Source organism: Moschus berezovskii, chromosome 1, assembly GCF_049115385.1.
Source record: "Moschus berezovskii isolate FMDL1 chromosome 1, NW_MosBer_1.0, whole genome shotgun sequence".
Classification (NCBI taxonomy): domain Eukaryota; kingdom Metazoa; phylum Chordata; class Mammalia; order Artiodactyla; family Moschidae; genus Moschus; species Moschus berezovskii.
Genome location: NC_142460.1, coordinates 162029429 through 162055332, shown reverse-complemented (window position 1 = coordinate 162055332; position 25904 = coordinate 162029429). Strand labels below are relative to the sequence as shown.

At 45.0% G+C, this 25904-nt stretch overlaps 2 protein-coding genes across 11 annotated transcripts in view; both read left to right on the top strand.

Moving 5' to 3' along the window:
* Nucleotides 1-11681, top strand: part of NEK11 (NIMA related kinase 11) — a 291003-nt gene extending 279322 nt beyond the window's left edge. For 3 of the 10 annotated variants that reach the window (XM_088840715.1, XM_088840706.1, XM_088840709.1), the window contains one exon: nt 8169-11681. In XM_088840715.1, the coding sequence (XP_088696841.1) occupies nt 8169-8460 (292 nt within the window). In that variant the 3' untranslated portion in view covers nt 8461-11681. Of the gene's footprint in view, nt 1-5618; nt 5705-8168 lie in introns of all 10 variants that reach the window. The other 7 variants (XM_088840697.1, XM_088840693.1, XM_055413987.2 and 4 more) reach the window with 5 other exon arrangements.
* A 12260-nt stretch (nt 11682-23941) lies between these two features.
* On the top strand, nt 23942-25519 carry NUDT16 (nudix hydrolase 16). Its single transcript, XM_055413761.2, has 3 exons — nt 23942-24112; nt 24207-24476; nt 25195-25519. Exons 1-3 carry the CDS (start codon nt 23975-23977, stop codon nt 25372-25374), a joined length of 588 nt encoding a protein of 195 aa, XP_055269736.2. The 5' UTR covers nt 23942-23974; the 3' UTR covers nt 25375-25519.
* Nucleotides 25520-25904: the final 385 nt, after the last annotated feature.

The window sequence follows — 25904 nt, the reverse complement described above, 5'->3', positions numbered from 1 at the left end:
TCATGCAAAGATGGGCATAGTAAATGACTGGAATGGTATGGACCTAACAGAAGCAGAAGATATTAAGAAGAGGTGGCAAGAATACACAGAAGAACTACACAAAAACGATCTTCATGACCCAGATAACCACGATCGTGTGATCACTCACCTAGAGCCAGACATCTTGGAATGCAAAGTTAAGTGGACCTTAGGAAGCATCACTCCAAACAAAGCTAGTGAGGTGATGGAATTACAGTTGAGCTATTTTAAGTTCTAAAAGATGATGCTGTGAAAGTGTTGCACTTAATATGCCAGCAAATTTGGAAAACTCAACAGTGGTCATATGACTGGAAAAGGTCAGTTTTCATTTCAGTCCCAAAGAAAGGCAATGCCAAGGATGTTCAAACTACCACACAATTTCACTCATCTCACACACTAGCAAATAATGCTCAAAATTCTCCAAGTCAGGCTTCAATAGTACGTGAACTGAGAACTTCCAGATGTGCAAGTTGGGTTTAAAAAAGGCAGAGGCACCAGAGATCAAATTGCCAACATCTGATGGATCATCGAAAAATAGAGTTCCAGAAAAACATCTACTTCTGCTTTATTGACTATGCTAAAATCTTTGACTGTGTAAATCACAACAAACTGTGGAAAATTCATAAAGAGATGGGAATACCAGACCACCTTACCTGCCTCCTGAGAAATCTATATGCAGGTCAAGAGGCAATAGTTAGTCCCGGACAAGGAACAATGGACTAGTTCCAAATGGGGAAAGGAGTACGTCAAGGCTGTATATTGTCACCCTGCTTCTGCTTATTTAACTTATATGCAAAGTACATCATGTGAAATGCCAGGTTGTATGAAGCACAAGCTGGAATCAAAATTGCCGGGAAAAATATCAATAATCTCAGATATGCAGATGATAGCACCCTTAAGGCAGAAAGTGAAGAGGAACTGAAGAGCCTCTTGATGAAAGTGAAAGAGGAGAGTGAAAAAGTTGCCTTAAAACTCAACATTCAGAAAGTGAAGATCATGGCATCTGGTCCCAACACTTCATGGCAAATAGATGGGGAAAAATGGAAACAGTGAGAGACTTAATTTTTTTGGGCTCCAAAAGCATTGCAGATGGTAACTGCAGCCATGAAATTAAAAGACGCTAACTCCTTGGAAGAAAAGCTGTGATCAGCTTTTCTAGACAGCATATTAAAAAGCAGAGACTTGACTTTGCCGGCAAAGGTCCATCTAGTCAAGGCTATGGTTTTTCCAGTAGTCATGTATGGATGTGAGAGTTGGATCGTAAAGAAAGCTGAGCGCTGAAGAATTGATGCTTTTGAAATGTGGTGTTGGAGAACACTCTTGAGAGTCTCTTGGACTGCAAGGAGATCAAACCAGTCCATCCTAAAGGAATAAGTCCTGAATATTCATTGGAAGGACTGATGCTGAAGCTGAAACTTCAGTACTTTGGCTACCTGATGTGAAGAACTGACTCATTGGAAAAGACCCTGATGCTGGGAAAGATTGAAGGCAGGAGGAGAAGTGGATGACAGAGGATAAGGCATCACCAACTTGATGGACATGAGTTTGAGCAAGCTCTGGGAGTTGGTGATGGACAGGCAAGGCTGGCATGCTGCAATCCCTGGGGTCAAAAGGATACAGACACGACTGAGCAACCGAATGAAGTGAACTTGGACAACTGGGGAAGCTTAAATGGACTGGAGAATTAGATGACAGTAATGTATCAGTGGTGATTTCGTGATTTTTATGGTTGGTCTGTGATTATGTAAGAGAGTGTCTTTATTTGTAAGGAATACACTCACAGTCTTTATTTGTAAAGAATACACACAAAATACAGGAGAAAGGAACATCAGGTCAGCAAAAAGGCTAGAGTCCAAAAAATGGTTCTTTGAACTATACCTGTAACTCTTCTGTAAGTTTGAGCTTGCTTCCAACTAAAATAATATTTAGAATGTGAGCACATTTTTGTGTGCCGTCCTTGAGCTGATTTTCTGGTGGCTCAGGTGGTTGCTAAAGAATCTGCCTTCAGTGCTGGAGACCAGGGTTCGATCCCTGCATTGGGAAGATCCCCTGGAGAAGGAATGGCAACCCACTTCAGTATTCTTGCCTGGAGAATCCCCATAGACAGTGGAGCCTGGTGGGCTATAGTCCATGGGGTTGCAAAGAGTCGGACATGACTGAGGGACTGACACTAAAGAACTACATTGACATAACCCTCTTCTTTATAGCCCTGGGAGAGAGGGCACACAGAGCAATCAGTAGTTGATGGGAAAGTAAATAGATGTGATAAATTGTTTACAAATAACAATTAAACATGAGAAGAGGCTAGTGAAGGAGTTTGGAGGATGAGAAACAGGACTTGGAGGAAACAGGAGAGAGATTAAGTATAGTGCTTCCCGGCTCTTTAATGGAGTCTTTCTGCTGGAAAATCAGCCAAATACATACTGGGAGTTTCTCCAGGCAGCTGGAGCTTCTTTAGAACCATGGGAGGCTTCCTTCAACTCCCCGAGTCTGCCACTGTCTCAGCAGGATGGTGATCCACCCAAAGGGCACCCGCCTGCAAGCGAAGCATCTGGACTGAGATGATATTTAGGATCTCTGAAACACTTAAAATACTTTGAACGAGAGGATAACATTGATTAAGGATATGAAGCATGGGACAAAATAGATGAAAAAGAATTAAAATACACTTTTTTTCATTTGAGAATGTAAGCTCTTTTTACTTGAGGTATCCACCTAACTAAACGCATAGTTCCTCCTTTTGATAAAACTAACCCCCTTTCTCCCTTAAACAACACAGGAAACACTCCCTTCCCTTTTCAAATCTTAGATAACAGCAGGAAAGACCCATGAAATAGAATTTTCTGTTTCGTGATTCTTAAAATACTAGAACACATCATTGCAGGCATATTACAGCCTGTTTTCTGAGTGTCAGAGTAGATTTATGCTGCAATCTTACAACATGTAAATCTTAAAGCACCTGTCACTTTTCTTTTGGCTTAAAATGAACTTGTTTATGGCATGCCTGATTTCGTTATTGACCCACAGTTTATTTGGAATAAATAAATTTACAAACACAGAAATGTTTACCGAATATTTTTGTTACAAGTTTCTAACAATTGTACTGTGGTCAGATAACAAGATCTCGTATAAAAATTAGTATTTGAAAAGTGTAGTAACTTGAATTGTTGTGTAATATATGGTCAGTTTTTTGTAAATGTTACATGAGAGTCTGGGAGCTATAATCACAGATGGGAGAGGGTCCTATATATATCTATTAAATCTACCTTAATAAGTATATTCAGATTTTCTGTTACTAATTTTTTCCAATGCTTTCCTATATCAATAACTGAAATCCTACATTATGAGAATGTATCTAACAATTTCTCCCTGTAGTGTTTGATGATTTTTTTTTCTTTTTTTGGTTTTGGTTTGTTTTGCAGCGTGTAGACTCTCTAGACACATGGGATCTTAATTCCTCAACCAGGGATCGAACCGAGTCCCCTACATTGCAAGGCAGATTCTTAACCACTGGAGCATCTAGGAAGTCCTGCACTTGATGTATTTTTATTCTACTTTATGAGATGCATGCAGATTTAGAATTTTCATTTCTTCCTGGTGGATTGAACTATTTTCATTATCTAGTGGCATTCTTTATTCTTTTAAGGCTTTTTTTTTCCCCTTGAAATCTATTTTGTCTCATAAAACATATATACTAATGCAGATTTTTTTTTTTTTTTGGTTTTTATTTGCCTGGCATATCTTTTATTTTTAGGTTTGCTTACTCTCAACCTTTCAATGCCCTTATATTTTAGGTATGTTTCATAAATTATACGTAGATGGATTTTTCTTTTTAGACAGTGAGTTTATTCATCAACATTTGCTGGAGGATGTTTAGATCACAAATAAAATAGCCCTTCCAGGAATGGTTAGCTGTAACCAGGTGCCCAACAAGAACCTATTGCACCACCATTTTCAGAAAGGGCCTGAAAGTCACACATCCCATGTAGGGGTGTCACGTGTTGCCCAAGCATGGGAAGTGGTCGCCTGTCTCGGCCCACCAGATTCAGAGGCAGACATTGGAAACACTAGACATGGAAAGAAGTGGTACAAAATCCACCTTTCATAAAGGTTCCTGGTACTTGTTAGCACCAGTGACCATTAAGACAGTGGGATTAAAGGGAGAGCTCAGGGCACACTTCTCTTCCTCTGCTGCCTCATACATATTTAATGTGCAGGAATTTCTTATGTTCTCTAAAATCATTTTTCAAGGTTTCCTTAAATTGTGTCTAAAGAATAAACTGTTTCTTAATGCTTTCTGTTAAACTCGGTTTTCTCTCTACAAAATTACTTTTTCTTAAGTCCCACTGTGCCACCAGTCTTTTTATGTCATTTTTCCCCCCAAATTCAGCTAGAAAAGATAAAAGTATTTAAAATAGTGTCTCAGCTGGCGGCAGAACAACAAAATTACTTGAAGCTCCCAGTTGAGCTGAAGTAGGATTACTGTGTAATTCACCACTGGGGAAGCAACAATAATGTCCATGAGAGTAAAACAATGGTTGTCAGTTCCTGGTAGGCAAGAGGCACTCTGCTTAAATGTGTGTGTGTGTGTGTGTGTGTGTGTGCGCGTGTGTGTGTGTGTGTGTGTGTGTGCGCGCTCAGTCGTTCACTCATGTCCAACTCTTTGTGACCCCAGGACTGTAGCCTGCCAGGCTCCTCTGTCCATGGAATTTTTCCAGGCAAGAATAGTGGAGTGGGTTGCCATTTCCTACTCCAGGGGATCTTCCCAACCCAGGGATCAAACCTGCCATCACCCGTTTCCTAAATTGGCAGGCAGATTCTTCACCACTGAGCCACCTGTGTGTGTGTAAATACCACTGAAGTATGAAAAGCCCAAAGCTCAGAGAGGTTAAGGAACTGGCACGAGGTCGTGCAGCCTGTGAAAGGGAGAGCCAGGATCCAGCTCTGATCTCTCTGAATCCAAAGTCTGTATCCTAGTGATGAAAAGAATGAGTACTGGAGTGAAACTAGTGGGACTCACATTCCAGCTTCACCACCTAAAAGTTAGGTGCTGGTGGGCAGGTTACATAATACCCTCTCCCTATATATATATATATACATTTAGTATCTCAGTTTCTTCATCTGTAAAATGGGAATTATAATAATGTCTATCTACACTGTTATTATGAAGATTTAAAGGGATGATCTGAGATGATGCTCAGAATGGAGCTTGGCACACAGAGAAAGTGAAGAACTGTTAGTATGGTTTCAGGGGACATTTGGGGCTTCTTCATCATCAACGGTTAATATTAATAATCACACTAAAAAAAAATAATAATCACATTCTAAACCCCCTGGAAAAGACTCTGATGCTGGGAAGGATTGGGGGTGGGAGAAGAAGGGGACCACAGAGAATGAGATGGCTGGATGGCATCACCGACTTGATGGACATGAGTTTGAGTGAACTCCGGGAGTTGGTGATGGACAGGGAGGCCTGGCGTGCTGTGATTCATGGGGTCGCAAAGAGTCGGACACGACTGAGCGACTGAACTGAAGGTTTCTTTAATGTTGTGTTCATGTGGTTCTCACCCACTTCTTTGCGCATCCTCCACACCTGCCAGGCACCTCACTGGTCTCCCGCCACTCCCACACATGTCCGCCAGCGGTTACAGCTCAAGTGAGATGGTGCCTCCTCCTCTTCCACAAGGTATCCCTGATTTTCCCAACCATGAACTTTCATGAGACACTATTTGATGGCACTTAGTGGCCGTCTAGGTCATTCCTTCTCCCCAAGTCTTTCCTGAGCACCTACTGAATGCCTGGTTCCTTTATGGGACTTGTATGCTAATTAGGGAAGTAGGGAGAGGCCAACAGCAAACAGATACACGCAAAAAGGTGGGAGAAAAATACCCAAAGTAATATGTGCTGTGCAAATAGTTCAGGTGGTGTGATCCTGTGGAACGACTGGATGGATCTCTTAGACTCAGTGGCGAAGGATGGTTTCTCCAAGAAGGTGATACTTAAGCTGAGATCTGAATGGCAAGAAGGAGGCAGCAATATAAAGATCAAAGGGAGAAGCATTTTAGGGAAGAGGGTACAGCTTGTGCACAGACCCAGAGGTAGGAATAAGCTTGGGTTGTTTTTAAGGAACAGAAAGGAGGCAGGCGTGACTGGATCCTAATAGCTAAGGCAGACTGTGGGTAAGTCAGAGCAGGTTGGTGGAGGAAGGCAGCAGACAGATTCTGCACAGCCTGGTAAATGAGAGTAGAGAAGGGACCAGACCCTAATGTTATAGGAGTCTGAGACAGTGAAGCGATAGGATCTGACTGTGGTTTGGTACATGTCAGCAAGGAAAGGATGAATTTCTGGGAGTGGTTGAGGTGACTACAGACGTGAAGTATCTTGGGTTCGGTTCTGATCATCTCTCAGCAAAGGTGGGAAGCCTACACAAGCTGGAGGATGTGGGGCCCTAGGGCTGCCAATCTCTCTAGCACCTGAAGTTCCAAGACTTGTGTTTGAGTTCAAGTTCCATCAACCACTAGCTGTGTGAGTTTGTGAACGCCAACATATTTATTGTCATCTGTAAAATGGAGATGAGCATTCAATGTGTTGCTTACTTTACAAGGGTCATTTGAGAGAATAAATGTAAAAGCATTTTGTAAATTCTGACTTAATATAAAAATGTAACTTAAAATTTAAGGTGCATATATCTTGCATTGTAATTACAAGCCTATAAACTAGATCAGGATCAGTTACTTCTTTTTATCTGCCATAATACCTAACCCAGTTCTATGTGTTCTAGGGATTACCAGGTTGTACGGTTGTACAATACTGTACAATAAAAGCTTAAAAAAATCAATGAAACCATTTGTGATTAATGCCTTCAGTTACTACTAGCATTACTATCATTATTGTCTAGCAGTAATGCATTTAAGATTCTGGGGGAAAAAAAACTCTGATTTTTCTTTTCACCAAATTCATTAAAATAAAGAGTAAAGAAACATTTCTTCACAGTTAAAGTTATAAAAACATTTATACTTGCCCCTTAGTATCCTTGGGCTCTGCATCTGTGTCTTCAACCAACTGGGGATCAAAAATATTTGAAAAAGAAATTCTAGAAAGTTCCAAAAAGCAAAACTTGAATTTGCTGCAAGCCAGCAACAATTTACATATCATTTACATTGTATTTACATGTATTTACATATCATTTACATTGTATTATTTATTGTAAGTAATCTAGAGATGGTATGTGCATGCTGCTGCTGCTAAGTCACTTCAGTCCTGTGTGACTCTGTGCGACCCCATAGACATCAGCCCACCAGGCTCCCCCATCCCTGGGATTCTCCAGGCAAGAACACTGGAGTGGGTTGCCATTTCCTTCTCCAAAGAGTGAAAGTGAAAAGTGAAAGTGAAGTCGCTCAGTCGTGTCCGACTCTTCGCAACCCCATGGCTGCAGCCTACCAGGCTCCTCCACCCATGGGATTTTCCAGGCAAGAGTACTAGAGTGGGTTGCCATTGCCTTCTCCGTGATATGTGCATAGGTTATATACCTTTATACCATTTATAATACCTTTTATACCATTTTATAAAAGGGACTTGAGCATCCATGGTTTTGGTATTTGCAAGGGGTCCTGAACGAATGCCCTGCCAAAGGGACGACTGTATAATCATCAACCTAATTCATTGCACAAAGTTTCATTAAAAAAGAAATTTTATACTTATATATTTATCTGGCTGCTCCGGGTCTTAGTTGCATCGTATGGGATCTAGTTGTTTCACCATGGATCAACCAGTCCTCCTTCACTGAGAGCACAGTGTGTGGGATATAGTTCCCTGTGGAGGGATTAAACCTGAGTCCCCTGCCTTGTGAGCACAGAGTCTCAGCCACCAGGACCACCAGGAATGTTGCTAATTAATGATTTTAAAAAGAATGATATCCAAAAAAACACAAACATGGTATCCATGGAGGACTGGTTCCAGGAAATGCGCCTGCCCTCTGCAGATACCAAAATCCATGGGTGCTCAAGTCCCTTGTATAAAATGGCAGTGCAGTCACCCTTGGTATCCACAGGTTCCACACCCCTAGATTCAACCACCTGTGGACACACAGGGCTGACTGTACGGTTTCTCAGTGTGTAACTTTTCTTGCTCTTTCCTGGCTTGCCTGGCAGATCCGCTGTGCAGAAGCTGGGAACGGAGGTGTTTGAGGAGGTCTACAGTTACCTCAAGAGAGCAAGGCAGCAGGGAGCCAGCGAGGCAGAGGTCTGGGCAGCTCTGGAAACAGTGGTGCCTCGAGCCAGCGACTGTTTTGAGGTTGACCAACTACTCTACTTTGAGGAGCAGTTGCTGATCACCAGGGCAGAAGGGGTCACTCTTCCCCAGAACCATCACGAAGCAACTGTCAGAAGCAAGCGGGTCCCAGTGGACAAGGCGCCTGTGAAAATCCATCAGCACTGTCGCTGACCTCTGTTCTGGGACGTGGTGCAGAGCAGCGGTCTCTACCTTCAATCCCTTGTCAATCTCCTTCAGAGAGTAGTCAACGTGGGCCTTAGTGTTGTCAGGTCTATACTGTGAGACAGGCACATGGATCAGGTTGTCTTCCTGAAGAGTAGTCCTCCTCTAGTGCCTTTGTGTCTCCAGCAGGGTTGGCTCACCCTGGCCTTGGCCTGGGAGAAGGCATGTGCTCTTCACATTTGTCTCCAGGGACTGTGGGCACCCTGCTCCTGAAGGGGGTTGGTCCCCAGCCTCTGACATGCTGAGCTGCTTCTCAGGGGCCAGATGTACCTGTCTCAGGTCACCTGCTTTTGGCCCACTTTACGCTTGAATGCCTAACAAGCAAGAAGAGAACATGTGTAAGGACAGAGCGCATCCTTTCTGTGATGTATTACCCAAACTCATCCAAGGAGTATTAAAGACTTTTATTCGTGGCTATAAAATAAATCACCTATTTTTTCTTGTCCTATCCAGAAGTATCTTGTTGAACGTAGCACATCCATCTAACGATAATTACTACTTAGAGGAGCTAAGACTTTGCTCGTTGCCTATTATTGTCCAGTGCTGTGCTCATTACTATAAAAATCTTACTTCATCAGATCTTTTCACCAGAGAGGGAGAGAAGGAGAGATGGAGAGAGTCCTGGCCACATGGGTTGGAGTCCTAAACTGGATTTGGGCTACGTTCAAGTCCCTGTTACTCTGTCTGGTGTCAATTTTTAGTCCAGTCACAAGAACTCAAGAGGGGCAGAGGGGAAATTTCCTCCTCCCTGACCCTTGGGTGAGTTTTTGGGTCAGAAGAGGAAATAGGAAGATTTTCAACTATTTCACAAGTAAAACATGTCCAGGGAACATCACCCTGCATTTAAGAACATACTGGAGGGGGGAAAGACTGCCTTTACCCTCTTAACAGCTGGAATGGTGAGCGGCGGCTGCACGGTGCTGGAGCGGCTGACAGGAGATACCCCACGTCCAAGGTCAGGAGCAATGGCTGCACTTTGCTGGAGCAGCCGTGAAGACATATCCCCATGTCTAAGGTAAGAGAAACCCCAGTAAGACAGTAGGCACTGAGAGAGAGAGGGCATCAGAGGGCAGACAGACTGAAACCACAATCACAGAAAACTAGCCAATCTGATCACATGGACCACAGCCTTGTCTAACTCAATGAAACTAAGCCATGCCATGTGGGGCCACCCAAGATGGATGGGTCATGGTGGAGAGTTCTGACAGAATGTGGTCCACCGGAGGGAGGAATGACAAACCACTTCAGTATTCTTGCCTTGAGAACCCCATGAACAGTATGATGGGGAAACAGTGGCTGACTTTATTTTTGGAGGCTCTAAAATCACTGCAGATGGTGACTGAAGCCATGAAATTAAAAGACAGTTACTCCTTGGAAGGAAAGTTAAGACCAACCTAGACAGCATATTTAAAAGCAAAGACATTACTTTGCCAACAAAGGTCTGTCTAGTCAAGGCTATGGTTTTTCCAGTAGTCACGTATGGATGTGAGAGTAGAACCATAAAGAAAGTTGAGCGCCGAAGAATTGATGCCTTTGAACTGTGGTGTTGGAGAAGACTCTTGAGAGTCCCTTGGACTGCAAAGAGATCAAACCAGTCCATCCTAAGGGAAATCAGCCCTGAGTGTTCATTGGAAGGACTGATATTGAAACTGAAACTCCAATACTTTGGCCACATGATGCGAAGAGCTGACTCATTTGAAAAGACCCTGATGCTGGGAAAGATTGAGGGTGGCGGGAGAAGGGGACAACAGAGGGTGAGATGATTGGATGGCATCATGGACTCAATGGACATGAGTTTCAGTAAACTCCAAGAGTTGGTGATGAACAGGAGGCCTGGTATGCTGCGGTCCATGGGGTCACAAAGAGTTGGACAGGACTGAGGGACTGAACTGAACTTACCCTCTTAGGTTCTGCAGCTGGAGTCTTCAAAGTAAACTGACCATAGACAGCAGAAGAAAAAGGATACACATTTTATTTGATTTAATGTTTTTACATGGCATATGTGTGTGTGGGGGGATGCTTTTTAGAAAGAAGTGAAGCTGCCAAAGAAACAGTCCTGACAACTTAAACACTATTTTGACGAAAGAGCAGGGATCAGTAGTAGAGATGTGACAAAACAGAGGGAAAAGAGATTTGAGCTCCAAGGGGGGTGAACTGTGGGGCCGTGACAAGGAGACACATGGAACTGGTGGCAGATAAGAGGTGAGTTAGGAGTCTGTGCAGATCGGTCTGGGCATCGGTACCCCATCTCCAATGATAAAAATGTTATCCTTTCCCCAGTCCAGGAAGGGTGCTTTTCTCATGGGAAATGATGCTTTTAACAGAGCTCTTCCTGCATCTGCTGTTTCTTAATTACTTTCAGCTCAAAATAATCCTTACGCCAAAGTGGCATATTTGGAGGTGGCCTATTCTTGTCTCCTACAATGTCTAGAAGACAGGTGCAGAAGGAAAACATGTTATCCCCCAGGAATTATGCTGTGCACTGTATCAGCCATCACAGAAAGGAAAGCTAGGAAGAAATACCATCTTGGATCAGAGCTCCATGTCTTACAAAAGAAGATCACTTTGGTTACTTTCCAGCTGGTTTACTGGGAGCGGCAGCACAGAGTTAAAATGACTAGAAAGTTCCTTTTGGATTTTACCATTGGGAAAATGCTTTGTCCCTCAGCCATACTCAGTGTGGGCATTAATCACTGACCAGATTGCAAGATGGTGAGTGGAAATTGGCTGAGCAATTGGAGAGCTAGGAAGCTGCTTGTTATGAATCAGTCACAGGAATGAAGGAATAAAGAAGCCCTGCTAGTGTGTGGCTTTGTAAAATACATATATATTTCAGAAGTGCCAACTGACCTCTCTGCTTTCTCTTTATGCAAGGGGAAATGCCACCAGCTATTCTGGGTGATATAGAAATAAGGCACACAAAGGAGAGTGATGGGAATTAATTATTTAATGTATTTGGGCCTGGGGCCAAAGTCAAAGCTCTCAGTCCATTATATGGGCTCAGGATAAAGGAGACAGGCAAATTAGACAGCAGCTCAAGGAGGGAAGATACTCCACTCCTCTTTCAAGATAGTGGGGCAACTCATGTGCCTTAACTATGTGTCAGAAGGAAAGGGGGCCAGGCCACCAACATGATAAAGGAGGAAAAATGAAAAATGGAAGAGAAGAAAGGGGTGAGACAGAGGCAGAGACAGAGAGGGGAGGGGAGAGGGACGGGAGTGACCACACAGCAAAGAGTATTTTAAAATGATCTTCCTGGGACTTCCCTGGCAGTCTAGTGGTTCAGAATCTGCCTTCCAATACAGGGGGTGCAAGTTCAATCCTTGGTTGGGGAGCTAAGATCTCACATGCTTTGTGGCAAAAACACTAAAATATGAAACAGAAACAGTACTGCAACAAATTCAATAGACTTTAAAAATGGTCCACATTAAAAAATAGTGATCTTTGTTTGCATAAGGAAAACAACTGAATTTGCTCCCAGATGATTTCCTTCATAGTTCAGCTGGTAAAGAATCTGCCTACAATGCAGGAGACCTGGGTTCAATTCATGGGTTGGAAAGATCCCCTGGAGAAGGAAATAGCAACCCACTCCAGTATTCTTGGCTGAAGAATCCCAGGGGCAGAGGAGCCTGGCAGGCTACAGTCCATGGGGTCGCAAAGAGTCAGACACGACTAAGCGACTAAACCACCAACCACCACCCAGATGACTAGGACTCTGGGCTCACTCTCACCATGTACTGTGAGATCAAGCACAAGTCATTTCGTTGGAAGCTCAGTTTCCTGCCTTTGCCTGAAGATTGCCATAAAAAATAAGCAAGATAATGTCACATGTTGAATCCTGGGGAATTGCTCATGGGGCTCGTGTGCACATGCTTTAAATGCTGTTAAGATGCTCTCGACTTTGGAGGAGGAATTATTAATTTTATTATCAGGCTGCCTGATCTCCCATCATTCGAGATTCATCCCTGAAGGCCTCCTTAGGTGGTTAAGATTCTAGTACTGACATCCAAACACACCTCAAAAGTCAACACTTTAAGCCATTTTCAGCCAGCTCTTTGCTTACGGTCAGTTGGGAGCTGAGAGGCTGTGAAGAAAGTAGCTCTGGGAAGGCCTTTGAGTGATGCCAAGGACCAGTTCCATGTCCTGCCCAGGCCTCAACACACGTCACATGCAGGAACCCATAACATGAGCTGCATCCCCAGTGGCCTCAGTATACTCAGCTCTCCCCCAACTTCAGAAGGAAATTCAGAAATTTAGTCCAACAGATATATCTTATGAAATAATATATCTGTAAATACTCATTTAGGAGTGCTGTGCTGCGCTTAGTTGCTCAGTGGTGTCCAACTCTTTGTGATTCTATGGACTGCAGCCCACCAGGCTCCTCTGTCCATGGGGATTCTCCTGGAGCATTAAGATTTACGAAGAAAACAAAGCTTAACACTAATAGAGTATTTGCAAAACAGATTTGTAAGTTTAGTTGGGAGATAATCATTCAGCAGCTAGAATTTTTTCTCCCAAAATATTACGCTTTTTCCTGCTCTTAAAGATTGAATTTTTGGCTCCAGTTCACCCCTCCCTGGACCCTTGACTGCTCTTTCACTTCTTAGTTATTCCCACTGTCATAGGAGGGGGGTATTTTCCTACCCCCAGACTCTGAGTTTGGCCACAGAATTGTTCTGGCTGTATTATCACTCAGGAGCAGGAAACTTACAGGGACAGTTGGTTAAAGGGCACGATGTTTCAGTTATATGCAGTAAATAACTTCTAGAGATTTTATGTACATAAGGACTGTAGTTAATAATACTGTATTATTGTAGACTTACAATTTGCCAAGAAATAAATCTTAAGTGTTCTCACCACACACACACATAAAATAGTAACTATGTGAGGTGATAATTAGCCTGATTGTGGTAATTTCACAATGTATATGTCTAGCAAATATAGCAAATCGTCTTGTTGTACCCCTCAAACATATACAATTTTCCTTGGTTAATTATCCCTCAATAAAGCTGAGGACATGACTGAGTGACTGAATTGAACTGAACTGAAAGCTGGGGCAAAATTCAGGCAAGGAGACAAAGATCTTACAGGCATGAAGAACATGCCATCTTTACGTACTACTAGTTCATCAAGTGTGAGGGTGACCATGGCAGGTTTGAGTGGAAGGTGGGTGGCTGGTCTCCAAGACACCCCCAGTGGTCCCTCACCTCTAGTAGGTATCCTGCTCTGTCTGTGCAGCTCCCTATCATGTGGCATCAGGGATGGCCTTGTGGTCAGGAGGATCCTGTAGAAGTCATGTATGACTTCTGACACTAGTCATAAAAGATATGGATCCCGTGTTGCTTTCCCTTGGGTGCCGCACTCTGAAAGAAGCCAGCCATTGCATCATGAGGGCACTCGAGCAACCCCACGGCAAGATCTATGTGGCATGAAACTGAGGCTTCTGCCACAAGCTGTAACTTCCAGTCATAACAGTGAGCCACCTGGGAAGCAAATTCTTCTGCCCTAGTCAAGCCTTCATCTGATGCAGCCCATGCTGATTGCTGGACTAAAACAGCATGAGAAACTCTGAGCCAGAACCATCTAGGGAGCCATTCTGTAATTCCTGAGCATCAGCTACTGTGAGATGTGTTTACTGTTAAGTCACTACCTTTACAGTACATTTCAGCAACAGATCACTAATACAGAAGGCAAAGTTCACATGTGAGCTGTTTTTTTAGTTCATTTATTTTTATTTTTGACCATACAGCACAACATGTGGGATCTTAGTTCCCTGACCTGATCAAACCCATGCCCCCTTCATTGGAAGCACAGAATCTTAATCTCTGCTCCACCAAGGAAGTAGGTTCCTAAACATTACTCTATTTTTTGGGCATGTCACACATCTTGCGGAATCTCAGCTCTCCAAGGAGGGACTGAACCCTGGCCACAGCAGTGAATGGCCAGAACCCTAACCACTAGGCACCACAGAACTCCACACGTGAGCTGTTGAGTTTACTTGCTGCTGCTGCTGCTAAGTCACTTCAGTCGTGTCTGACTCTATGTGACCCCACAGACGGCAGCACCAGGCCCCCCCGTCCCTGGGATTCTCCAGGCAAGAACACTGGAGTGGGTTGCCATTCCCTGAGGAGGACATGGCTTTGAGCTGTAACTTGAGACTGTGTGGAGGGCAGGTTTGAAAATATCTGAGATAAAGCAGTATTAGGCTGATGTAGGATGTCAGGGAGGCTCTTAGGTTTCCAGAAGGCGGGCTGGATAGGCATTCACAGAGGTCGGGGTATAAGAGACGCAGGTGGGGGAGAAGTAGCTCATTCCTGGGTAGGCTGGATTTGAGGCATTTGTGGGGTATGCAGCAGGGAGAAGTCCAGGTATGAAGCTGGAAGTATCTGAAAAGTTCTGTCCTCTAACTGAAATGGACCCACCTGATGAGCCCCAGACAACACATCTGTATCCACAGCAGTGGATATTTTTGATGCTGTGCCTGCAAATAATCAAGAAGAGAGCTGGCTTCTGTAGAATGCCACCTCCTTGAAGGCTTGGATGTAACTGCAGGTATGTGAATGCCTAAAAATTAATAATAACAGCAGCAGCATCTAGCCCTTTCAGTAAGTACGGCTGGATAAACTCCTGCTGGCAGCTCTCTGCAGGTGGCACCTCCTCTCCCTCCCTCCTCCTCCCGTCCTATAGTCTTCAAAATCAGCGGTTTTTAATCTTGGTTCTGCATTTGAAATGCCTGGCAACTTTTATGAGGATTAAATGGGATGGTGTAAGATTTTCTGACAAATGGGGGATGCCTGCAGTCTTCTTTTGCCTAAAAAGTAAAACCAAACTCTCCCCTCTCTCCCACTCTCCTGGACCAAAGGAGATCCTCTCTGTGAAAGGGTTTTGTGAAATTGCAAAGCTTTATTCAAATGTAAATTATAACCTTTAACTTCATGAGAAGTCAAAGAGCTTTTTAACTTTTTACTATGAAAAACATCAAACTATATACAAAGTAAAGAGAATAATATAGTGTGCCTTTGTTGGGGGACTATCCGTCAGCTTCAGAAATGATCAGTTTGTGGCCAATCTTGATTTTATTTATAGTCTCACCATTACTCCCTCGCTGGTGAATTTTTTTTATCATTCATAAATATTTCAGCGTGTATCTCTAAAAGATAAAGACTCTTTTTTTTTGTAGAATGCCACACTGCTATTATTACACTTAAAAGTATTAGTCTCTCAGTCGTGTCTGACTCTTTGTGACCCCAGGGACTGTAGCCCACCAGGCTCCTGTGTCCATGGAATTCTCCAGGCAAGAGTACTGGAGTGGGTTGCCATTTCCTTATCCAATTACACCTAAAACATGATCAACAAGTCCTATATATCAAATATCCACTCAGGATTCACATCTCCCCACAATCTTTGTTTCTTCAGACTGGGATCTAAATAATCCCTTCCCTAGATGTCTCCTCAATCTCTTTTAATGTATGGATTCTGCCCCCACCGCCTCTTCCCTTGTAATTAATTTACTGAAGAAACCAGCTCATTTCTTTTGTAAAGTTTCCTTTGAAGAAGGAATTCATACGGCCTGAACTCCATCTTAGGCCTGTTTATGCTGATAATGCTCGGCCACCTTTCCAATGGACTCTGAACTCTGTGTTTAGTGCCTATGAAAACAACAGAAGGATAAGACCCCCTCCAGACAGGGGAACCTTGAAGATCGTATCTAGGTTACTCATCACCTAAGAGAAAACATACACTAATCACCCCTTCCTCCAGACAGGCCGTAATTTTTCTGTATCTATCGGATTGTAACCTCGGGCTTATTGATTACTGGCTAACTGTTTGACTGCTTGAGCACATGAGCGCATAGCACGTGAATGATGGGGTTACTGGGGTTGTATCTTCCTTGGTTTATGTAAGTCTCAAGGAATTTGGGGTGGTGGGTTCAGACACATACACATAGGGTATAAAAGATTTTCACAAATGTTGGTCGGGGTCCTTGGCTGAGAGGAGACTCTGCCTTGGGCCCGCCAGTGTAATAAACTGCACTCCACCACCTGCATTGTCCTTCTGAATTTGTTTCCCGGAACACGTGGCTACAACACCTTCAGTCTAGATTGCATCATACTGAATTGAAAAAAAAAAACAAAAAAACCCAAAACTTTATTTTTAGAAGTATTAGATTTACAGAAAAATTGTGAAGACAGTACAGAGATCCCAGATTGTTCACGCAGTCACCCCTATAATCACCATCATACCATGAGTGCACGGCACCCACGGGATGCTGCTCTGGGTCACCTGGCAGAGGTGCAGAGGTAACAATGTCGGGTTTCCCCACAGTTAGAGCCCTCACCCCACCCCATTCTGTTAGGCCCCTATGTTCTCATAGCCCACACTGGAGAGGCGACAGTTTTACTCACCCCTTCGGGGCAGAGCCTCTAGATAAATTATTTTAACTACTACTGAGTAGAGATTTGTTTCCTTTCTATTTATGTACTTTTTCATAATTTATATCAGTGTAGACCTGTGGAGATTTATTTCATCTTTGGGTTATAACCCAATAGAGCTTTATTTTCTTGCCCAGACTCTTTCAACTTTGGCTGTAGGGAGTTCTTTCAGTTCGCTCCTGTGTCCCTGCTACTTTGACAAACTCCCATCAATATGTTTTTTTTTTCCATTATTGATTGATGAATTTTCAGTGTATTTCCTAACTTTCCGGTGTCACAAGATGCTCTGAGCTCATTATCTATCCACTGTGTATATTTCGTGGAGCTCATTATCTATCCACTGTGTATATTTCCTGGCCCAGTGCTTGAATCAGCGTTTCTCCAAGGAGCCCTGGTTCCTTTTACTGGGATATGGTGACAGAAATCAAGATCTGGGCACTGGGTGTGCTTGTTGCTCCCTAGGAATCACTTCATTTAGGCCCTCCCAGCTGACAGAGCAAGGACATTTGTATGTACACAAAATGTCCCTTGAATACACACTTATCCAAAAATGTTTCTGCATATAACCCTCAATATCTAAAATAAACAAATTCTTAACTGATGTCTCCAACTCTAATCCACTACTACCTGGATCACCCTAGCTTCTTCCTGATATTTGAAAAATATTTTTTTTTAATTTCTTATTATATGGTAGCTAGATTCAAATTCAGTTTTGGGACAAGAATATTTCATAGGTGGGACATTTTTCTATCATTTTAATGATGTTGGCAGCCACTGACGATCATTTCCTAGGATCTCTTTATTCTTTAAAGTTTAAAAAACAGCAAAGTTTTGATTGACTTCATTTTTCTTCTTTGAATAACTGGAATTCTCTATAGAAAGAAAAACCTAGTTTTTCCAGTAGCCATGTACCAATGTGAGAGTTGGACCATAAAGAAGGCTAAGCGCTGAAGAATTGATTGCTTTTTAACTGTGGTGTTGGAGAAGACTGTTGAGAATCCCTTGGACTGCAAAGAGATCAAGTTATTCAATCTTAAAGGAAATCAGTCCTGAATATTCATTGGAAGGACTGATGCTGAAGCTGAAGCTCCAATACTGTGGCCACCTGATGGGAAGAGCTGACTCATTAGAAAAGACCCTGATGCTGGGAAAGATTGAAGGCAGGAGGAGAAGGGGACTACAGAAGATGAGATGGTTGGATGGCCATCACCAACTTAATGGATATGAGTCTGAGAAAACGCTGGGAGACAGTGAAGGACAGAGAAGCCTGACATGCTGCAGTCCATGCAAAGAGTCGGACACAACGGGGCAACTGAACAACAACAACATCAACTATTTGGTTGCCTGAGATGGAGCTCTTTTCTCATTTATTTAAAAATCATGAATAAGTTCCCTAAGCAGTCTCTGAGGCTGAACACTGAGCTATTTTTGCTCTTGAACTGGGAGCATCTCTGGAGGCCTGTGGCTCAGCTCTCGACCTTTAGCCCCCAACTGCTGAGCAATCCGCCTCAGGAGGTGGAAGAGGAGAGGTGGGGGCAGAGGCTGGGCTCCCCCAGCCAAAGCAGGGAGCAGTTTGGAAAGGCGGGCCTGGCTGGAGGGTCTCGATGGCTTCCATATTTATCCATCCTGAAAAAGCTCTGGTCTCCAGTCATTTTCTTGAAGAGCTATTATCTTGGTTTCATAGTTGTTCACGTTGCCATAGAAATAGCTGAATTAAAAGTCTCTTTCAAGCAACCATTAGAGGATACAATCTCTCAAAGCTCTGGAAAAGGCATGTTCGACCCTAAATCCCCAAGGAAGCCCTTCTAGAGAGAAACCAAGTCACCTTTAGAGTGTTAGGGGTAAGGGTTAAGTTTAGGGCACAGTTCTCAGCCCTGGTTCCTTATCAGAGTCACCTCAAACACACATAAAAACCACTTATGGGACTTTCCTGGTGGTCTAGTGGTCAAGAGTCTGCCTGCCAGTGCTGGGGACGTGGTTCAGTCCCTGGTCCAGGAAGATCCTACATGCCATGGGACAACTGAGCCTGTGTGTCACAAGGCCTAGCCTGTGCTCTGGAGCCCATGCACTGTGACAAGAGAAACCACCACCAGAGCAGTCTCCACTCACTGCACCTAAAGAAAGCCCCAGTGCAGCAGTGAAGACCCAGCACAGCCAGAAAGAAACAAATAGTTAAAAAAAAAATCCCACTTATGCCTCAGTGCCGCTTCCAGAGATTCTGAATTCCTTTGTCTGGGGTGGAACCTTGGAATTGGCAGGGTTTTTTCTTATATTTTTGTTGTTGGGGTGTAGTTGACAAGTAATATTATATAAATTGCAGGTATACAATACAGTGATTCTTAAGTTTTACAGGTTATACTCCATTTAGTTATTATAAAATGTTTGCTATGTTCTCCATGTTGTACAGTATATACTTGTAGTTTACTTTATACCTAATGTTTGTATCTCATAGTCCCCTGCTCCTATATTGCCACTTCCTTTTCCCTCTCCCCACTGGTAACCACCAGTTTGTTCTCTAAATTGGTGAGTCTGCCTCTTTTTTGTTATATTCACTAGTTGATGGTATTTTTTTAGATTCTATATATGTGGTATCATACAGTATTTGTCTCTGACTCATTTCACTTAACACAACGCCCTCCAAGTCATTCTTTTTTATGGCTGAGCAGTATCCCATTGTATTTATACCACATCTTCCTTATTCATTTGGCCGTCAGTGGACATTCTGGTTGCTCAGCAATTATAAATAATGCTTCCACAAACATTGGAGTGCATGTATCTTTATCAGTTTCAGTAAGTGTTTTTTTGTTTATCTTTGTCTTGTTTTTGGATATATACCCAGGAATGGAATTGTTGGGTCACATGGTAGCTCTATTTTCAGTTGAGAAAACATCGTACTGTTTTCCTCAGTGGCTGCACCGATTTACATTCTGGAATTGGCAGTTTTTATAAGCTTTTTGCAGTTTGATCATTTAACCTTGGCAATTTCCAGATCCCTGGAAATTTCTTAGATTTTCTAGAACTTTAGGAGGGGAATGACTTATATCACACATACAGTTTCATCACTTTGATTCAATTGCCTCTGTCAGTAGATGCCATCGCTGCCAATTATTAAGAAGACTAAGCTAGGAAGAGAAGCGAAAAGCAAAGGAGAAAAGGAAAGATATAAACATCTGAATGCAGAGTTCCAAAGAACAGCAAGGAGAGAAAAAAAAGCCTTCTTCAGCGATCAATGCAAAGAAATAGAGGAAAACAACAGAATAGGAAAGACAAGAGATCTCTTCAAGAAAATTAGAGATACCAAGGGAATATTTCATGCAAAGATGGGCTCCATAAAGGACAGAAATGGTATGGACCTAACAGAAGCAGAAGATATTAAGAAGAGGTGGCAAGAATACACAGAGGAACTGTACAAAAGAGATCTTCACGACCAAGATAATCATGATGGTGTGATCACTGACCTAGAGCCAGACATCTTGGAATGTGAAGTCAAGTGGGCCTTAGAAAGCATCACGACAAAGAAAGCTAGTGGAGGTGATGGAATTCCAGTTGAGCTATTTCAAATCCTGAAAGCTGATGCTGTGAAAGTGCTGCACTCAATATGCCAGCAAATTTGGAAAACTCAGCAGTGGCCACGGGACTGAACAAGGTCAGTCTTCATTCCAATCCCAAAGAAAGGCAATGCCAAAGAATGCTCAAACTACCGCACAATTGCACTCATCTCACACGCTAGTAAAGTCATGCTCAAAATTCTCCAAGCCAGGCTTCAGCAATATGTGAACTGTGAACTTCCAGATGTTCAAGCTGGTTTTAGAAAAGGCAGAGGAACCAGAGATCAAATTGCCAACATCCACTGGATCATGGAAAAAGCAAGAGAGTTCCAGAAAAACATCTTTTTCTACTTCTTTGACTACGCCAAAGCCTTTGACTGTGAGGATCACAATAAACTGTGGAAAATTCTGAAAGAGATGGGAATACCAGACCACCTGACCTGCCTCTTGAGAAACCTGTATGCAGGTCAGGAAGCAACAGTTAGAACTGGACATGGAACAACAGACTGGTTCCAAATAGGAAAAGGAGTCCGTCAAGGTTGTATATTGTCACCCTGCTTATTTAACTTCTATGCAGAGTATATCATGAGGAACGCTGGGCTGGAAGAAGCACAAGCTGGAATCAAGATTGCTGGGAGAAATATCAATAACCTCAGATATGCAGATGACACCACCCTTATGGCAGAAAGTGAAGAGGAACTCAAAAGCCTCTTGATGAAAGTGAAAGAGGAGAGTGAAAAGGTTGGCTTGAGGCTCAACATTCAGAAAACAAAGATCATGGTGTCTGGTCCCATCACTTCATGGGAAATAGATGGGGAAACAGTGGAAACAGTGTCAGACATTATTTTTTTGGGCTCCAAAATCACTGCGGATGCTGATTGCAGCCATGAAGTTAAAAGACGCTTACTCTTGGAAGGAAAGTTATGACCAGCCTAGATAGCATATTAAAAAGCAGAGACATTACTTTGTCAACAAAGGTCTGTCTAGTCAAGGCTATGGTTTTTCCCGTGGTCATGAATGGATGTGATAGTTGGACTGTGAAGAAAGCTGATCGCCGAAGAATTGATGCTTTTGAACTGTGGTGTTGGAGAAGACTCTTGAGAGTCCCTTGGACTGCAAGGAGATCCAACCAGTCCATTCTAAAGGAGATCAGTCCTGGATATTCATTGGAAGGACTGATGCTAAAGCTGAAGCTCCAATACTTTGGCCACCTCGTGCGAAGAGTTGACTCACTGGAAAAGACTCTGATGCTGGGAGGGATTGGGGGCAGGAGGAGATGGGGACGACAGAGAATGAGATGGCTGGATGGCATCACCAACTGGATGGACATGAATGTGAGTGAACTCCGGGAGTTGGTGATGGACAGGGAGGCCTGGTGTGCTGTGATTCATGGGGTGGCAAAGAGTTGGACACAACTGAGCAACTGAAATGAACTGACCTGACCTGAACCTAGGAAAGATGATCCCTCACTCCACCCCCATCCCCTACCCCACCTGACCCCATGCTGAGGCCTGGTAAGTTCCAAGTGCAGGCCTTTACACAGCTCTCTGGCCCACCCTGAACTCCAAAGATAGCTATGTTTGCTGTGCCTTTGCAACCCCTTGGACTGCAGTGTGTCAGGCTCCTCTGTCCATGGGATTATCCTGGCAAGAATACTGGCATGGGTTACCATGCCCTCCTCCATGGGTTCTTCCCCACCCAGGGATCAAACCTGCATCTCCTGCGTCCCCTGCATTGGCAGGCAGATTCTTTATCGCTGAGCCATCTAGGAAGTGCAATAGGTTGGTATATGCTCTACTTACCAGAGAGAGTTGACTGACTTGCTAAAGCCAGCCTGTGTCTGGGAGGGTTCCTGGGCTTTTTCTTACCACATGCTGTCATTTACAGGCAGTGACTCCAAGCCCAGCCTCTCTCAAGAAGCTGACTCCTCCTATCCTTTGTGTAATAAATACTGACTGCTGATGAAGAGAGAACCTACACAGAATGCAGGGCCTGAAAAAAGGTGCGGAGGCTTAGGATGAGGGATCCTGAACCCCTGCTCCTCACTCAGCCTCAGGCCCTGAGGAGCCCCCAGTTCTGGGGGTGGTCTGTTCCCCACCTTCCTTCCTTCAGTGGTTGGAGCCTAGGAAGCCTTGGACACTTCCACCTATGACTCTTGCTCTCTCTCCTTCCTGCGCCCACAGGGTTTCAAGCACAGCCCTTTCCGGGAAAATCTTGGGGTCCTGTCCGTTCTATCCACCACTTAGCGCCACCCCCAAGTCCTGACCAGACTACACCCCCACACCCCATCCTATAACACCCATCCCATAAATTGACAGCGCCATCCATCCAGGCTGGAAACCCTGCCATCGCCCTGGCAAAGTATCCCTCCCCATCCACTCAATCAGCTACTGAGGCCCTGCAGTACCACCCTCAGTTCAGTTCAGTTCAGTCGCTCAGTCGTGTCCGACTCTCCGCGACCCCTTGAATCACAGCACGCCAGGCCTCCCTGTCCATCACTAACTCCCGGAGTTCACTCAAACTCATGTCCACAGAGTCGGTGATGCCATCCAGCCATCTCATTCTCTGTCGTCCCCTTCTCCTCCCGCCCCCAACCTTTCCCAGCATCAGAGTCTTTTCCAGTGAGTCAACTCGTCGCATGAGGTGGCCAAAGTATTGCAGTTTCAGCTTTAGCATCAGTCCTTCCAATGAACACCCAGGATCGATCTCCTTTAGAATGGACTGGTTGGATCTCCTTGCAGTCCAAGGGACTCTCAAGAGTCTTCTCCAACACCACAGTTCAAAAGCATCAATTCTTCGGTGATCAGCTTTCTTCACAGTCCAACTCTCACATCCATACATGACCACGGGAAAAACCATAGCCTTGACTAGGCGGACCTTTGTTGGCAAAGTAATGTCTCTGCTTTTTAATATACTATCAAGGTTGGTCATAACTTTCCTTCCAAGGCTCTTAAATCCATCTCTGTCCCCACTGTACAGGAGAGGTCGAGGCTCTGAGCCAATTCTGCTCTTTTCCCTTCCCACCGCAGGCCCGGGGAACCATCTACACTAACCAGGTGTGGCTCCCAGGACGCATCCCTGTCCCTAATTAGATACTTAAACTCTACTCAGGCAGAAAACCTCTGCGCAAGACTCAGCAGTCCCAGCACTGGTGAAGTACCCTGAAGCTAGACTGTGCCTGCAGCACTGTCACGGGACTCCTTCCGAGTCCAGGATCCCGCCACTCCTTCAGCCCCCGCCCCGGCCCAGGGCCACTTTGCAGGTGCCCCCCGGGCCTTCGCCTTCCCCGCAGGTCCCGGTCTGATTGGCTGCCGCCGCTGCCGCGTCCCGCCCGAGCCCCGCAGGGATTGGCCCTGGCCGCCGGGCCCTGCAGAGATTGGTCCGTGCCACCGCGCCCCGCCCCGGGCCCTGCAGGGATTGGTTCTGGTGGCCCACGCCTGCCCACCAGGGCCTTCTGCACCTCAGAGTTGGGGAAGGCAGGCCATGGCTGGCATGCGTAGGCTTGAGCTGGGGGAGGCCCTGCATCTGGGGCCGGGCTGGCGGCACGCGTGCCACGCGCTGCTCTACGCACCGGACCCAGGGCTGCTCTTTGGTCGCATTCCGCTACGCTACGCCGTGCTGGTGAGGAGGGGGCGCTCCCGGCCTCCGCCCGCTCCCGCCCTGCGGCCACGCCGCCATGGGCGTCTCCGGCCATCCCAGCTTCCCTCTCCCACAGATGCAGATGCGCTTTGATGGGCGCCTGGGCTTCCCTGGTGGTTTCGTGGACTTGCGCGACGGCAGTTTGGAGGACGGGCTGAATCGCGAGTTGGGCGAGGAGCTGGGCGAGGCTGCGGCCGCCTTTCGCGTGGAGCGCGCTGACTACCGCAGCTCCCACGCTGGGTCCCGGCCGCACGTCGTGGCGCACTTCTACACCAAGCTCCTGACCCTGGAGCAGCTGACTGCGGTGGAGATGGGCGCGCCGCGCGCCCGAGACCACGGGCTGGAGGTGGGGCCAGCCCAGGACCCCACCCCACCTCCTCCAGCCCCGCAGGCCTGTCCCCGCTGTTTCCTCGTGTAGTTGGGGTCTGGGTGATTAGTTACAGCCAACCTGGCCTTCCTGCAAAGATCTTGCCCTCTCCCCTCTTTACGGGCCTCTGCATTGTCTTTCTAAAACTCAGCCACCCAAGTCACTCTTCTGCTACCACTTTATAATGGCAGACTTGGCACTTTAGGCCCTATATTCTCTTGCTTGATATTTTTTGGAAAACTTTGGCACTTAGGCCAGGGGAGAGAGGGATAGATTGTGTATGCTAATCATTATCAACTAAGAGGCTTATTAAAACAGTGATTACTGACCCCACTTCCATAATTGCTCAGCTGGGGAGGGGAGAAAGACATGAGGATTTAAATTTTTCAGAAGTTCCTAAATAGTGCTAATGTGGCTGCTTTGGGTACCAAATTTTGAGAACTACTGGTGTAGCATGCGTTTTGAAGGTGGGAGCCACTAAGATGGTGTGGGAAGTGTTGGCATTTGTGAGATGTATAGCATGACCTGGGTTATTGTTATTGTATAGCAAAGACCTGTGCCCTCTACTTCCCCAGAGGTGTGCATGCTCAGGCCTGCTTCTGTTGAACTGATAAGGGGTGAGACCTCTGATCTAAAAAGATCTGGCTGGGATGAGCTCCCTGAATTTCCAGAGTCTCCTGTCTCCTTCCTTTCCCAGGTGCTGGGCTTGGTGCGGGTGCCCCTGTATACTCTGCGGGATGGTGTGGGAGGCCTGCCTGCCTTCCTGGAGAATACCTTTATTGGAAATGCACGGGAACAGCTGCTGGAAGCCGTCCAGAACCTGGGACTGCTGGAACCTGGCTCTTTTGCACGCCTTAAGATTTCAACTCCTCCCTAGAGGCACCTCTCCATGGACCCATGAAACCTGCATGAGATCAGGGCCTTTGTACTGGGGAGGCAGGGAGGAAAAAGGGACTGTTTTCTCTTCTGGGCCTGGGCTTGACAGATGATAACAGATTAAAAGAGTATGTAATGTGTTCTTAGCAGAGGACCCCGTGGTGACTCATGGCATCAATGGCAAAAATCTGCAGCTTATCCTGGGGACCTGGCAGATTCTCAGAGCCTGCCTCTTTTCTTTATATTTGTGCACACGCTTCCCTGGTGGCTCAGACAGTAGAAAATCCACCTGCAATGCAGGATACCTGGGTTCTATCCTTGGGTTGGTAGGATCCCCTGGAGGAGGGCATGGCAACCCACTCTAGTATTCTTGGCTGGAGAATCCCCATGGACAGAGGAGCCTGGCGGGCTACAGTTCATAGGGTCACAAAGCATTGGACACAGCTGAGCAACTAAGCACACACATAAACTGATGCCTCCCCCCATCCCTTGTGATGTCCAGTTTAAGCAGGAAGTGGCATATCAGCATAC